Here is a 16,651-nt window from a genome sequence, read left to right on the forward strand (position 1 = left end):
TTTTTTTAGCTTCATCCTGGTCTTGTACCTGATGGTAGAGAGATTCTTGATTCCCCCAGTTATTCTCTCTTTGCTCTTAGAGTTTAAATCTCTCAAAGAGATACCTCATGTCATCCTGGCCTCACTGAATCATAACCTTTTTTCTCTGCATTCTACTGTCTTCCTCCTCTACACACTAATTTGTTCCTCAGAAAAAATCCTTTTATGTCTCATTTGCTGTTATTTCTATTTCGGTTTCCATTGCTTCTCTCTTCCATGTATGTTATTCTCAGGTCACCATTAGGGAAATATGCTTTGACTCATGAATTCCTTATTGACGGTAACGCAAGTGTATGAATTTGGAGCTCATTATACTGATGCACACATTAAAGTCATTCTTAATAAGCTGCACAAAGAATCATTCAATGAATAACTGCATCTGAACATGAAATATAAAAGCAAATAAATACAAGGTAAGGGTGTTTAAGCTGGAAAATATGTGACTATATGAAGTGATCAGAACAGTGGCGCTGGAAAGCAGGTGTAAGATCCCCATCATGTGGTCAACCTTGAAAAGTGGTGTTTTAAAGGGACAAGTGTTGGATTTTTTACGTTTGATTTTAAATGCGCGTCTTTATAAATGATGTTATATCTCTTTTTCAGTACATTGTTTTCAGTTTAATATTTTTTCCCTCATTGTCACAAAACTCACAAATAGACTCCATACATTTAAGCTCACTTAAGTTTATAAGAGTGTTTGTTATATAGGTTTCTAGATTTGGTGTTTATTGTTAGCAATCTGCAACTTTCACTGGCAAATGACAATGAATTTTTTTTTCCACATCATCGAAAGTTTTTCTAAATTTTTGCTTTATCCCCCAGCAGCACAAGGCTCATTATCATCTAACCCTGTCCTTTACTTTAACAATCACAGTCTACCTTATATGAGTCTCTAAAAACAGTGGAATAGTAGGGGATTAATACAGCTGAATCAAACCTTCCTGCTCCTGAGAATAGTCAGGCCTTTGCAGCCTCTGCTCACTTACAACAACAGCTGACCCGGCAGCAACCCTGGCTGCTCTACCTTTAACAGAATGTGAGAGAATTGGGTCATTGTGAGAGAACGTGGCCCCACAGAGTCACTGCTGCCAAATGGTGTAAAACCTGAAGTGACCTGCTATAATTCAATTTGTCCTGGTGGTGAAAATTCACTTCAGACTCAGTTTCTAACCAGGCTGTGTCTTGCCCACGTTGTCTGGCACCTATAAAATCCTTGTCTTTTATCATGCCCAGTCTTATGAATCCCTGCTGTGTGCATAAACGTTGTGCTGTGGGCAAACTGGCAAATAATAATGGTAGACAAAATTTCCTGGTCATTTCTTCTCTGGACTTTATTTGGCAAAATCACAGCGACGGTGTACGTCTCTCACATTTATTGTACTCATAAAAGCTGCCAATCAAAGCGGAGGATGATTGCTTTTTTTTCCACTTTATGGGTATGGCTCATTGTGTGCACTGTCCTGCTTCCCAGTTTTATTCAAAGTGACTTTATAAACCAACTCGGAGTTAAAGAACCACTCATTTTTCTTCCGAGCTCATGCTCATTAGTGATAATTTCATATTCCTAATGCAGAAGTTCTGTTTTTTATGACACTGATATCGTTGTTTCACTTTAATTTCTGATGAATCATGAATTTCTTGGTATTAACCTGTGAACAAAATGTCTAAATTTCAAATATTATGACAATCAATAGACGGAAATGTAGTTTGATAGAATTCAACCTTTAAATAAATGAAAGACTGCCAAGTTTAAAGTTAAACTAAAGAAGGATTTTTGACAGTTTTAGTAGCAGTTAATTCTTGTACACTTATAAAATAATAATCCAAATTGCCCAAATTGTATTCCTGGAAAGTGTAAATGCTGCTAATTGGCTTTTGTCCTGCGGGCGTTTCTGCACCCCTCTGAGATTACACACCTTATTACAGTGGAGTTGGTATGCCCCTGTGGTCCTGGTAGCCATGTTGTCATTGGCAACAGCCTGCTTGCATCGCCTCATGGGGACAATTGTTCCCAGGTGAGGCACCAGACTATGAGAACAGAGTCTTTGGAAATGAAAAACAAACTAGCCAAACTGGTCTTTTTTCCCAGAGCCAGGCCTAGGAAGAAGTCAGGCTAAAACCACTTGGGGGCACCACAGTTGTGCAGGGTGGCAAATTTGACAAGGAGGATTCTTTCTTTTTATCTCCCAGAGAGGGTTGGGTGTATGGTTCCCAGCTGGTTATGATCAAAGCATCTACTCTTTTGTGTTGTGGCCAGAAAGTAATTGTTCGTCTCATGGCAGTGGTGAAAGAGGCAGTCAGACTAGCAATGAACTCTGCAACATTGTGTCATGTGACCTATTGTGTGTGATTTTCACAAGCAGAACTTCTGGTTGCAGCAGAGCATAGGAAATGTCGGGTAACCTCAGATTTCACATCTTCTCGTGGAAAGTGATGCAGTTCTGATTTCACCTGATGTTTGCAGCGACATGTGAAGCAGCTGAGATTAGAGTCAGCACTCTAGGTCTGAAGTCATGGTATGTACTCTATCTATCATGGCCTTCAGCTTGGGAACAAGTTGCTGCTGCAAATGATGACGTTCACACACAGAATTTCATGTTCTACAGAAGTGTAAGGAGGAGTATGAGATCAACAGACAGCTGCTCTGACATCAGCAGTGATGTTAATTTTGTTCATGATGTTCATAGAACAGAGGTACTGTTATTAAGTTGGGATTTTGGTATAAAAGTGAAGTACCACCCTGGGATTGTTGGTAATCTTATGTTTCTACCTTATAGATCTCTATTATATTAAATGCATGATGTATAAATAATATATAGAGCATCTTTACGATCACTATTGCTCTGTCACTGAATTGCACCAGAGGGAGGCTTTTCATTGCCTCGGTATGTCTGGATTTATTTTATTCCTCCTGGATTAATCATCTGATTAATACCAGCAAGGAAAAGTTTTGTTTGTGTGAACAATCACTCATAAATTTTCATCTTTCAGTGTCACATTCTCACACAACTATCACATGATTTGGTGTTTTTGATGATTTTTATGCACCCTCTCCATTTACTGTTCAGTGCTGAACACTAGAGGGTGATAGAGTTTCTTTTTATTTCTTTAGTCTTCAAGAAAGAAACAAAGTAATCATCCTACTTACAGTTTTTAGCAATCTAGTAATTCAGGGTTGGGGTTTTCCTTGTTGACGGATTTTATCCTCATACACATGGACGGATTTTAAAATGTTTACTGTGGTTAAGGCTGTGACATCTTTAGGATGACCCATATAATATTTCAAAGAGCTGTGCACTGCTGACCTTCACTCTCTTAACCTTTGACTTCGAAGGCATATCTTCACATTTACTGGCACATTAATCTGAAATTGTGTGACACCTGCCATGTCAGTAAATTCAAATCTCCACATGCCTTATAAGCACTTGCTGTCATAATATGGTCTTGCTTTTGAGTTGTGAGCGTCCATGTAGCACTTTAGAAGTTCCTCTGTGGTAAATTCAGCACAAGCATAGTTTAATGCAGCCTACAGTACCAAAGTCAAAGCAATCTACTTTCATTTCCCAAAAATAAGCAGCCTATAGTATTTTCACACAGCTTGTGAGTTGGGCCTAAAACCAGCTTTGCAACTGATCACATGCTTTGCTTTGTTTCCTTAAGACTGGATTGTTGTGCTAAGTGATTTTCATACAAATCCCTGAAGAGAATTATTCCCCAAATCCCTCATAGAGTGCAATATATTACCAGCTGACCAAAAGTATCAAAAGGAACAGTCAGAGGAGGCTTAAGCCTTGTCGTCAACCTAATTGTTATTTATATTTTACAGAGGGATTTTAGTCATTGAGGGATTTTCTACTTTGTCATCCTGTACAGGATTTCCCTTTGCCAGGGGACGAGTACTCCTATTTAGTTCCTGCTAAGCAACTTCCTCCCTGGAAGGCTGCTCAAACAATGCATCCACACAGCTGGCCTTTCATTTGAAGAATTCCTGAGATGTTTCTGGCAATACGTTATATAATTCACAAATTCACATGATTTTAAAATCTGTATGCTTTGTTTCTTGTAAATATGTTTTCATTACTATAATTAGGACTTGACATAATGTTTACATTTAATTTAATGGTTGAAAAGTCAGTCTTTATATTAGCCTTGAAAACTTGCTTCTATGAAATGGGTACTCGTAAAAAGTGACAAAGATAGACTTTGTGTTGCGCTGGCTTCAAGAATTAGGCTACTGTCGATGAAAAGTGGGTTAACTCATCCCCAGTCTGCCCATTGCAACTCTAATTTGCCCTGGTTTTTGACAAGCTGCAGTGACAGTGTGGGTCAGGTCGGCATGGTGCCAGGTAGTGACGCAGGCAGGTAAGAACCACAGCAGGGGGTTTGGAGTTTTTACCAGGAACCCACCAGGCAGGGAGTAAAACTGGCACTGACCTGTATAATCCAAGCTCACTGTTTGGCCGACACAGAACGTCCAGCTTAGTATTTGATGCACTCGGCGACACAAACACACTGCATCCCTGGAATATAACAGTATATATGTATTTTTCTAATGTACTACACACTTACATGCTGTGCATCACTGTTATTTGCATGTAACATATATTTATACTGATCAATTCTTCAGTTAAAGAAAATATGAAACAAACTCAAAAGCTTGAAAAGGGAAGATACAGATTTTTTTAAATATAGTGTAATATATAGAACGTCAAGAAAGAAGTCTTGAAGTAATGTGACTTAATAATATATTTTAAGTTTTTCTCAATGTAGTAGCATTATGATTTATGTATGCAAATTGTTTAACATTCTGCTGCTAGTACAGTGACTACTTGCATCTACTATTAATAGATATGTTCTGTTTACTCCCTAAATTTGCCTTCATTAATTGTTATGATAGTTGTTCTGTGATTGTTGGCTTGTATTTTGAGTGTAAATTTTCTAGTAGCCTTTAACAGCTCCTTCTGCCTCATTCTGGAGGGCAGAAAACACCCACTAAATTGTTTGTGGAAATTTAAAAAAAAAAAAACCTTGATAAGGAACCAAAGGTAAAATTTATGCTTTTTTCTGTTGTAGAAAGGAAAAGACATTAAGTAGGATTCGTCATTTCAGCAAATGTAAACTAGGCTACATTTGCCACCATCAAAAGAGTTGCACTGAGTCGTTTCTGCTTTTCTATAGGACTCTCTGTTTTTATTTAAGTTTTGTAAATTTATTTCATCTTTATGCATTACAAACTTGCTACATTCAATAAAAAAATTAAAAATGAAGGTGCCAAACAGAAACAAGTTAGGCTGCTAAACAAGCTAGCTGCTAGCTGTTTGAAGCTAATTGTTGCTAAAGTAACACAGTAAGCGGCTGTAAATACTCGGCTCATCAAGGTTTATGCATTTTACTCAGTTTAATTTTTCTTCTGTACACTACTTATTTTTTTTTTTTGGTTTTTAATACACGGAAAACTAACAGCTTACTTTGTTTCGTTCTGGCATGAGGGACAAAATAACTAAGGTCATTGCTAGTCTGTGGGTACTCAAGCAAATTTAGTGTTGGTTGCTTGTTACTGTCCTAACTCGTTTTTTTTTTTTTTTACCCAGTTTGTGATCTCTGTCATTAAAATTTGTGTTCCACTGGCTGACCATTTTCACAGTTTAGCAGATGTCTTGATGAGAACTTCAAAATCCAACTTCTTACCCTTACCCTAAACAGGGGAGGCAAATGGCTGCCCTCCCTGAGCTTGGTTCTGCTTGACGTTTCTTCCTGGCAAATGGGAGATATTTTTCTTGCCATTGTTGACTAAAGCTTGCTCAAAGGGAATATTTGTACTTAATTACTCCACCGGAGTTATGTGACGATCAGCGTACATTTGTCATTCTGTTAATCTCTGAATCTGTCTGTCTGTGCACAACATCACTCAAAAACAGAATAACGGATTTGGATGAAATTTTCAAGGAATTTCAGGAATGACACATGGACCAAGTGATTAGATTTTGGCAGTAACGTGGCTTATCTGGATCCACAGATTTGTAAAGGATTTCTATATCACTGTGAGATAGCGGCACGGCATCACTGTAACTATGACTACTAGTGAACACTACGTCAGCTGCCTGCTGATGATCACATGATTGCGATCCCACTACAAATTACTGCTAATATGAATTATTGGGACTTATATGTCAGAAATCATACAATGATTGAGCAGCTCTGGCGGAGTGCTGTGCTCTCTGAGTGCTTTTCTTGTTTCAAGTCTTCCCCTTGAGATGACACATGCTATGAACAGGTGATTTCTAAAATAATAAATGGGATTGAATTGATTCCAGCCTTTATTTAGTGCCTTTCCCAGATATGGATTTATACACATGAAGGCAAGTGTATAAAGTTACAATAAGCTATAGTCTGATACTGATATAATTATTTTAAGTTATATCATTCTGGACAAAATGTAAAAGTCATATATTAACTGCACTCTTGCACAACTTACACTGCACTTTAGGTAAAATGTACCTCATTATTTATGACATTGTGACTTTTTTCTTTTTTCTATTGGAAACAATAGAAACTTATTGTATTAAGTTTCTATTGTTTTTTAACAGTTTTGTCCTTTTTATAATGTCTTATTGTTACTGCACAGCCTTGAAAACAGCACATTCCACTGCACAAACTGTATGAGCATGTGACAAACAAAAGCTCTTTGATCTTGATTATTGTGTACTCCTATGGTAGTCCGGGTGTTTGCTTTTTATAAATTATAGGGTACTTTTTCTGTTGTTTCTAACACCAGGCAGAATGTACTTTGTGCATCATTTTTACAGTTTGAGCACATGTGAGGTCATGCAGCAGGAGTGTAGAACTTCATTGTTCAGGTCTTGCATTGAGCACCAGAACAATAGGGAGCATTAGGACCCCGAGGCGGGGAGGCTTCCTCCTCCTCCGTCTCATTATCCATTGATTTGACAGCTTGATCGGACGACCAGTCAGAGGAAGGAGTGGGAGAAGGAGGTGGCCTGCCTTTGAGTGCGGTTCGCTGAAGTTTTGTAAAAATTCCTGGGTTGTTTGTGAGACAACAGCAGCACTAGGGCGATGTCTGTCAAACACAGCTGCTCATTATTCGACTTATTTTCTACCGGATGATCCCGAGCTGCTGTCGCTGTTCCTGTTGTGTTTTTTAGACAGAGAACCAGTTCATCGGATGAGTCAGTTTGGGATTCAATTTTAATGGACTAACAGGTTATTTTTTTTATTGGTTTCTGGTTTTGGAAGCTGTCTTTTCAACGTTTAGACTCAACCAGCCGGAGTAAGTGCCATTTGTGGACGCACACGTGTAGTCCGTCCTCCTCCATCCGGCTCAAGACGCACCGATCCGTCAGCTCTCTCTGGATAAAAGTTGATTCACTGTTTGGGATTTCGTTTTAAAAGAGGAAGAGAAAGCTAGAGACAACATGTCGCTAAGCAGAAGTATTGAATTCGAACACTTTGAGGAACGAGAGAAGCCGCACCGGACGCCGAGGACCAACTCTGGCTCCGGGTCTCAGTCCGGCTCCAGAGGCAACGGTCTGGTGCCAAGCCCGGCGCACAGTGCGCACTGTAGTTTCTACCGCACACGCACACTCCAGTCCCTCACGACCGAGAAAAAAGCCCGGAAAGTGCGCTTTTATCGCAATGGTGACAAGTATTTCAAAGGTTTGGTGTATGCGGTGTCCAACGACCGGTTCAGGTCCCTGGATGCTCTGCTCATGGAGCTCACACGGTCCCTGTCGGACAACGTGAACCTTCCTCAAGGGGTCCGGACGTTGTACACGCTGGATGGGGGCAGGAAGATCAGCAGCCTGGATGAGTTGGTGGAGGGTAAGGCCGGCGATGGGTCTCGTTAGTTCACATCTCACTGATTCAGATATGCATTGATTATATAAAAGCTACATTTATGAGTGAATATAGGCTCAATTGCTCATGCGAATTTGCGCAACACACTTCTACTGCATGTGGATGTACAATCAGGAAAGTTTTCACTTTGTTCAAAAGATCTATCTGCTGCACTTCAACCTATCCACTTATCAAGGAATTTACAGCACATTATGGATGCATTGCAGAGCTTCTCATGCATCACTGTGGATTCATTCATTGACATAACTGTCCTGACATGTTTGACCCAGTGTCATGCATGCAGACAGGCATACAGAGCCCCCCTCAGTGCAGCTTTAGTTCAGGACCCAGCTCTGCTTATGTGCATGACTGTCCATTGATCTCAGCTGGACTCACTCCTCTTACTGTAGCCTGCTCTGTTTGTTAGCTTATGTGGGCGTGAAAGTGTTCTGTGTACCTCTAAGCACATGTCTGCATGGGAAGTGATGTATGTATGTGTGTGTGCATGTGTTGCCGCAGGGTACACTGGCTGTTAAAATGTTTCACATTGATCTAACCTTTAGGGCTTGAAAGATGAAAATTGCCCTCCCCCATCCAGCATGTGCTCATTTCTTGCAGAGCAGATGTGAGATATAATTCAAATGGTGCAAACACAGCCAGAGCTGTGTATATTTGGTCTACTTGGTGAGGAGTTAGAAGGCTAAAAAAGCTCCTTAACAAATGTAGTTTGTAGGCATTCAAAGGCAGTCACGCACTGCAGAAACAAACAGAACACAGTCTGTGACCCCTGCAGAGACGGTGACCTCTCTGTAATAAGTTAATCTTCAGGCCTGGAGTGTCTGTCTGCATGAAAGAGGTCGAAGGCACGCACTTTAGATTTGCTGATCTCTTCCTGCAGTTATTATTCTTACATACCGGCCTATTTTCATCTGACTTCCTGCTGAAGTTTAGTCTCTGTGCTGCTCTCATCTCCTACATGGATCCCCTGAGAAACTGGGCAAGATTTAGGCCAGCGCCTGATCTAAATTCTTTAGCATCACTACTTTGGCAAACTGAGCAAAAGTTGTTTTGGTGCACTGACTGACACCTCAACAGCTACTTTAAGCTGTGACTTTCTTTGATCAATTCACCCCAGTCACAGAATAATGCCATTTTACTCATCCCTCTTTCTGGCAGTGGAGATAGGTTTTATTTAAGGTAATCTTTATATTCGTGTGTGAGTTCTCTGCTTCACTAGTGATGTTTGCAGAAAAATTTGAGGTGAGAGTGAATGGAAATCAGTCAGTAATCCTTGCAATGCCAACTACCTGGAAAGTAATGTAAGCAGTCAGGCATAGTGATAAATTCAGAAAAGTACTTGTGAGATTACAATTTTTAATTCTCTGTTAAATCTGATATTACAACTGAATAAGCCAAAAGTGAAAAATGTTGACTCCACTTTAACTATGTTGCACTATCTTCTTCCTTACAGGATTTACTGATTTAATTTGACTGAAACACACTGAAGTTGTGGTTTCAGCAGAAATATTATTAATGATTATGAATGATCAGACCCTCTAATGGAGGAGGATACTAATTTGTAAAAATCTGGTGTTCAAACATAACCCTGGCTTTGTAAATAGAAAAGAAAGTGGCTCAGGATGATGCACACAACACAACTCCAGCACGCCCTGTGCACATTCATGCTCGTGCAATGGACAGTGGCAAAGTGAGAGTGCGAGGAGTGGTACATTTCTATCTAAGTATGCTAACTAGCCTAAAATCTCACTCCAGAATCACAGACTCCACCTGTGAGACATGAATTTTTGATAAAATAACAACATCCTGGGTCAGTTGTAAGCATATGTGGCAGCTGTCTAGTTTGGACCCTTAACCTGCAGGTGGGCTGAGCACCACGGTTTTGTCCTTGTGTACTCATCTAATGGACAGAGAGGGGGGACATTACTGCACAGCTCAGCAGTTTGCCTCCATTGATTGAAGCCTGCTGGGCCTCTTTTATGTGGAAACCCAATCAAGCGCCATTCACATGTGTTCCCCTCATAACTGGATGGGATTACTGAGCCAACCGGTCCACTTGAACTGCTGTGCTTGCGGAAAACAACACAGAGGTGTAGGGGATACCGAACAGGGTTTAGAAAGCGCTTTGTAAAGTGTGGATGTGTGAGAGTACATAACATGCTGACGAGGGAAATCTAGTTGGGACAATAACAAGTTTTGCATGCCAAAGACTGTTTATTGGTGCCAAATGCAGAAATTAAACCTTTTAACGTTGATGTTCAAATTGGCTAAAGATGTAGTCGCATTCCAGGGTTAGAAACCTTCTCTATTTTATAGCTGTGCTGACGTCTTGTTGCCCTCTCCAGCAATGAGAAATGGGAAGGAATTAGCTGAAAATGAGCTCCATTCAGGGAAGTTGTAATACAAATCACAGTCTTGTGCCGATTGAGGAAATTCACCAATCTACGCCATTATGTTTATTAAGGAGAGAATCCTCAATATATAGATTCCTTCTGAATGTTTCAGCAACTTGTTAGGAGGAAAAATGTTGTCAAAACATGACTTTCTGTAACACAATTCAAGTATTCAGAACAATACTAGCATTATCAAGCATGTTTTGTCGTGTAGTGAATCAGAATTTTAGCAAAATATAATTCTCTGATCTATCAAGATTTGTTACCGTTGCACGGACAATTTTACTTTTAAACATGCTGATTTCAGTTATCGTTGATTATGAAGCTCAGTTTAATTAGCCACTCAGTCATGAATATTTTTAAATGTCTCATTTGTAGAGGCTGATAGGATGTAGCTCCAGGCTAAAACCGAACTGAATCCTTGATTTGTTCATGATAGACGGATGGATGAGGCCATAGTCAGCTCTGTTTTGGTAGCATTAGGCTACGCGTACATTTTCTGTTGTGAGCACTTTAAATGGGTTTGATTAATAAAAAGCAAAAATGACGAAAAATGACATCATTTTGGATACATTTCCTTTCCTTAGAAACCATTGCTGTTATCAACTGTACTAATTGGCTCCACCTGTAGTGTAAGTCATGACCAAATTGTAAACAACAGAGGGATTGTTCCTGTACTTGTGAATATTAAATTAGAAAAAGTGAAGCACGTACAAGCAGAGAATATGTTTCTGTCATTGGATCACATAATTGTTTCGGTGGCAGCATTCATATAAGTCAAAACTAGTGGTGGGACGCAATTTAAAAAATTAATCTAACTACAGTACAGGAAGTCCTCAACTTCCATCAGAGTTCCGTTCCTACGGTGTGACGCAAGTCAGTTTTTGCCATAAGTCGGAACTCCCGTGAAAATGTAAACAAAACCATTACGTGCATCACGATATCAATAAGTTTACATATTTGTACAACTACAGTCACAAAAACAGTCATTAGCTCACTGAAAAACAACTCGGTAGGAAAATTTGTCTGTTCTGCTTGCCAACTAGTTCCCCTGAACCAGTTCCGATGTAACGACGAAACACCGTACGTTAAACCAAGGACCAGCCTGTAATCAGTTTCGACGTAATGGCAAAATGACGTAAGTCGAGGATGTTGAAAATGAAGGAAATCCTGTATTTAGAGGCTTTGTAATTAATTAATTGTGATTAATCACATTTTTGTCAAATAGCAATAGTTGATGCAATAATCAAAGTTTTTCAGTTCAAACAAAATTTGGTTGACGACTGAATCGATGAATAGATACGTCAACTTAAACAACAAAAATGTTTGTTTAATTTATATTTATCCGTAGCTTACATTTTTTTTATCTGTCTACTACATTCACAGGTTACTGCAAACTCAAAGTGCAACAATAGTGATTATATTCAACATTTTAAGGCTTTTTGTAAACTCCAGCACTTTCAGTGTCCTGAAAAGTGGTCTATTATGGGATGACTGCACTGTTTGCTGGTACCAGGACTGTTGTAGCTAATGTTAGCTTTGGTGCTAACAAGAACATGTTTTGCATTGAGGTGATACCGTCGGCTTGAAGTGCTGCGCTGATAAGAAAACTGTTTGATACACAATTTGTACACAACCACACTTTTATCCAAACTGCCATCAGGAGGTTCTTTTTTTTTTAAGAAAATTAAAAAAACACACACTTTGAAAAGCCCAACAAGCTCAATGTGGTCTCGTGAAGATGAGACCAGTGTTCACCAAACTTTTTTGTGTGCTGACATCACTCATTGCGTCCTGTGCATGTTCTTCATAGCTAGCAAGCAGACTTTAGGTTTATTACCGCCACCCACTGGGCTGGAGTGTTCATCAGTGTTATCGGCGTGCCAGAAATTAGGGAACTAAGAAAGGTGCGCTTAAATGAATAGTTTTTTCTAACGCATAATTTTTTTCTGTAATTAATAAATCAAAATTAACCTCTTAAAATCCCAGCCCTGGTCATACTATTAACACTGTATTAATGCAAAAACTGTCTGTTAACTGACATGGCTTGTGGTTTTGTTGGGGATAGCTGTGTGACCGCTGCAGTAAAAACTGACGGACTCTGTTAAAGTTGACCTCATCTGTTGGCCACATGAGGACAACAGCTAGTGGCGGCTGGCTGGGCCACCTATCTCATCTCCGAGGGGCGTCGGGGAATAGACGGTTGCCAAACGCCATCTGAGGGCATCTCAGGATCATTTTCCCCCAGATAAATGACAGCCTCTGTTATATTTTGTTTTAGTGTTCAGCCACTGCTCCGTCCCTCCAGCTGCGGCCTAGCCTTTTAATTAGCCTTTGGTTAATTGCAAGCTTAATAAAACCTGCTGTCACGGGACACGCTGTCTCATTTGGACTTCCTGTGCTGCGGCTCAGCTCGTTTATCTTGACACACATCCTGTATCCAAAAATTCACAGATGGGATTGATTCCTTATCGGAGAATTAACTAGTTACCAAAAGATGAAGAACATGTCGCCTCAAATGGAAAGCTTTAATGAAAACATTTCTGTGATATGTAAGATTAAGATATACTTTAAGCTGCTTATAAATTAGCACCAGTGGAGAGCCTCATTGCTATGCAGTTCCTCTAAAGTAGCAGACTCAGCTACTGAGGTTCTTGTACTCAGACATGAGTAATAATGTAATGGCAGTACTCTGCAGGTTATTGGCTGCACTACACTTTGTTCCATGCTGGTAAGACATCATTTTAACAAGCCTTGTATTTTCTCAGCTTGTACACACTGTTCTTTTCTCAGAAAGCTTTGCTAAACAATTCTGGGATTTTTGTCTGTGAAAATCTTCCCCAAACAGAGAATGTTCACTTTATTGAATGAAAAGCACAATATTGTTTGTAATGCTAAATGTTTCTGAGATAGAGGGGAGGACGTTTTCTGAGAAATGTAGCATGAACAGAAAGTATCTGTCACTTTCCCACTCCTGCTTCTCCAGAGTGGCGGTGAGGAATCACAGATCCAACACTCAGCCTTCAAAACACTCGCCAGACATTCCTGCTTTGGTTTTCATTTACCGACCGAGCCCCTGTTCTCGTTGCAGGACTTTGTTCTTCAGGGGAAACATTTGCGTGTTAATGTGTTCAAATGGAATGCTGGCAGATAAAACAAAATGCTTTGCTTTGGAGGAAGGCCAGTGCAGCAGCTCAACAGCTGAAAGGGAGAGAGGACGGTATCGCACTGCCTCTCAATGTGCTTTTTTGTTTTAACTGGAGAATGTTAACTCTTTGTTCTGTTCAACTCTTTGCTGAGTGGAAGCAATACTTTATAAATCATATATGTAAGGCTGATTCTTTGCAAGGCATGTGTGATCACCTTGAATATTTTTTACTAATTCTTTTGTAGTATAGTGCAAACTTACAGCTCTGAAAGTTTGTATGCTTTCATTTTATTTATTTAGTGCCATAAAGCGCTTTTATTTATCTCTGAACTTCATGCAAAGGGCAGCCAGTAAAGAAAAAGTAATTCAGAATAAATATTTGCAGTGCTTGTCCTGAGCTTTTGCAGTCTCGTCTGTGCTCCGAGGAGCACGTACACACAGTTTTTTAAGTTCCTCTGCAGGTAGACAGCATCTTGAAGAGCTTGCCACAGTTCCTCTGATTCAGGCTGCAATACTTGCTTCTGGCTGTTCATATAATCCCAAACTGAAGAGATGATGTTGAAAATATCACCCGTTGCAGGAGTCGTCGTGCTTTTGTCACTGAAGATGCCGTTTCTTTGTGACTCTTTATGGCTGGTTGGGGCAGCAGATTGAACAGATTGGGGATCGATCAGACAGTTTTAGAATTGTATTGTGTGATGGATGAAGTTCCAACAGCACTTTTTGTGGTAATGAGGGTCTAAGATGTGTTAATTTTTATAGTCTATATACCTCATAGAGCTTGTTTCTTTCTCCAGGTGAGAGTTATGTGTGCGCCTCCAACGAAGCCTTCCGTCGTGTGGACTACACCAAGAATGTCAACCCCAACTGGTCAGTGGGCAGCAAGACCGGTACATCACGCTCCCTCTCCTCTCTCTTCCCACTGAAGAATGAGCTGCAGCGCGAATCTAAAGATTTCATCAAACCTAAGTTGGTCACAGTAATCCGCAGCGGCGTCAAACCCCGCAAGGCCGTTCGGATACTGCTCAATAAGAAAACGGCACACTCCTTTGAGCAGGTGCTCACCGACATCACGGATGCAATCAAGTTGGACTCCGGAGCCGTGAGGAGACTGTACACTTTGGAAGGCAAGCAGGTACGTTTAATAACACTGCAGTCTGAGAAGATTATCAGTATGCCACGTTGAAGTGCGTGCTCATGAGTGTGCAGTTCAAGTGGAGGACTGCTAGAGGCAGTTCCTTTATTTGGATGCATGAAAGTCAAAAGTCTGAGTCAGCTTAATTGTCAATTCTTCAATATGTACATGACATACCAAGAATTGAAATTATGTTACTCTCTCTTCGTGCAACAGTAGACATTAAATAAACACTTAGAAGGTTCTGAGATAAAAGAAATAGTATAAATTTAGAAATGTAATGTACAAAATACGATATAAAAAGGCAAAAACTACTTAAATTAAGAACCAGAGAGCAAAAAAGCTGGTAAAATAAGAACAAGTAAGCAAAACTAGAGCTAAGCAACAACCGAGAACTAAGAAAAGCAGAACTGAGTGAAATGTAAACACGACCGTGAGATAAAGTGGCGGATTTAGTGCAGAATATTCAGAACAGTGCAAATGGGTAACAACAGTCCATGAAGTGCAAATATGCTGGTTATTGACCAGAGTTTGTGTATGCGGGAGAATGGGGTGGTACAGAGGGGAGAGAAGGGAGAGAGCTCAGCTTCCTGACAGCCTGGTGGATGAAGCTATCTTAGGCTGTTTTTACATCTAATATCCTTTTATTTTGTTGGATGAAGCTGCTGACAGACCATGTCTTTCCTGTTAAACTTTTGATTTGAATGGAACAGTGATACAAAATAGAGCAAAGGAAAGCCACTAGTGAGGAATATCATCCTTCAGTATAGATACAGGAGACTTGGCTTGTGCAGTGATCGACTACGCTGAAGAAATCCCCTTCATGCAAATCTTGATTAGTTAACACATTGTCTGCTTGAACGAGGACACCAAGTCTTAACGTCCACATTTGACAAAACAGTAAAACTAAGCATTTTCGTGTACTCGCCAAACCATGATCTCACTCACGACAATTGCATAACTTGACAGTTGGATCAATTTCAATTTCAATTTCAATTTTATTTATATAGCGTCAATTACAGTCAAATCGTCTCAAGACGCTTTACAGAACCCATATGCCTGACCCCCAGAGCAAGCCCAAAGGCGACAGTGGCAAGGAAAAACACCCTTTTAACAGGGAAGAAACCTCGAGCAGAACCCGGCTCTAAATAGGGGGGACCCATCTGCCTGCTGGCCGGGCGGGTTGAGAAGGACAGAAGAGGGCAAGGGGGAGGGATGGGAGAAGAGGGAGGGGTGAGAAAGCAAGGAAAACACAACACACATTTGAATACATGCATGACAGGATATGTGACACAGACAAAGTATAAGCTAACATTGAAAACTGACTCATAGTTTACTCTTATGATGTACGGCTCTGACATTAAACATACTCCTTATATAGCTAGCAGTAAAATTCAAACAGTATGTAAGTTAGCATAACAGTATATTGAAGGCGATGCAGAGTTGACTCGTGGAAAAAGGGAATTGGAAGCAGAGGGCTGGTGGAAGGTCAGTAGCAGCATCCCACAGTGGACATGGTGGAGACTGGACCAGCTGGTGGAACATCGACCGCAGATCTGAAGCATCCAGCTCTGGGACCAGGGACACTCGGAGAAATAGCACAGGGGGAAACAGAGTGAATGTACTGCAATAACGGTATACATATTAAATGTAAAGGTAGATAGAGAAGGGCTCAGTGCGTCAAGAAAAGTCCCCCAGCAGCCTAGGCCTATAGCAGCATGACTAGGGGCAGAACGAAGGGACGTCCAAGAAGGAGTCAGCTGTACAATGAAGACACAAGCCGAACCTCTGTGGGTCACCCAGTCAGCCCCAACTATAAGATTTGTCAAAAAGGAACGCTTTAAGCCTGGTCTTAAAAATAGAGAGGGTGTCTGCCTCCCGAACCCAAACTGGGAGCAGGTTCCACAGGAGAGGCGCCTGATAACTGAAGGCTCTGCCTCCCATTCTACTTTTAGAAATTCTAGGAACAACAAGTAAGCCTGCAGTTTGAGAGCGAAGAGTTCTACTAGGATAATAAGGTACTATCAGATCTTTAAGATATGATGGAGATTGGTTATTAAGAGC

General features: G+C 40.4%; 1 protein-coding gene across 3 annotated transcripts in view; it reads left to right on the top strand.

The window, feature by feature from the left end:
* The first annotated feature begins 6,982 nt into the window (after nucleotides 1-6,982).
* The window catches only part of dclk2a (doublecortin-like kinase 2a), a 65,959-nt gene continuing 56,290 nt past the window's right edge, over nucleotides 6,983-16,651 (top strand). For 2 of the 3 annotated variants that reach the window (XM_022194382.2, XM_022194384.2), the window contains exons 1-2: nucleotides 6,984-7,878; nucleotides 14,250-14,587. In XM_022194382.2, coding sequence (XP_022050074.1) covers nucleotides 7,473-7,878; nucleotides 14,250-14,587 — 744 coding nt within the window. In that variant the 5' untranslated portion in view covers nucleotides 6,984-7,472. Of the gene's footprint in view, nucleotides 7,879-14,249; nucleotides 14,588-16,651 lie in introns of all 3 variants that reach the window. The other variant, XR_007940895.1, reaches the window with a different exon arrangement.

Source organism: Acanthochromis polyacanthus, chromosome 3, assembly GCF_021347895.1.
Source record: "Acanthochromis polyacanthus isolate Apoly-LR-REF ecotype Palm Island chromosome 3, KAUST_Apoly_ChrSc, whole genome shotgun sequence".
In the NCBI taxonomy this organism is placed as follows: domain Eukaryota; kingdom Metazoa; phylum Chordata; class Actinopteri; family Pomacentridae; genus Acanthochromis; species Acanthochromis polyacanthus.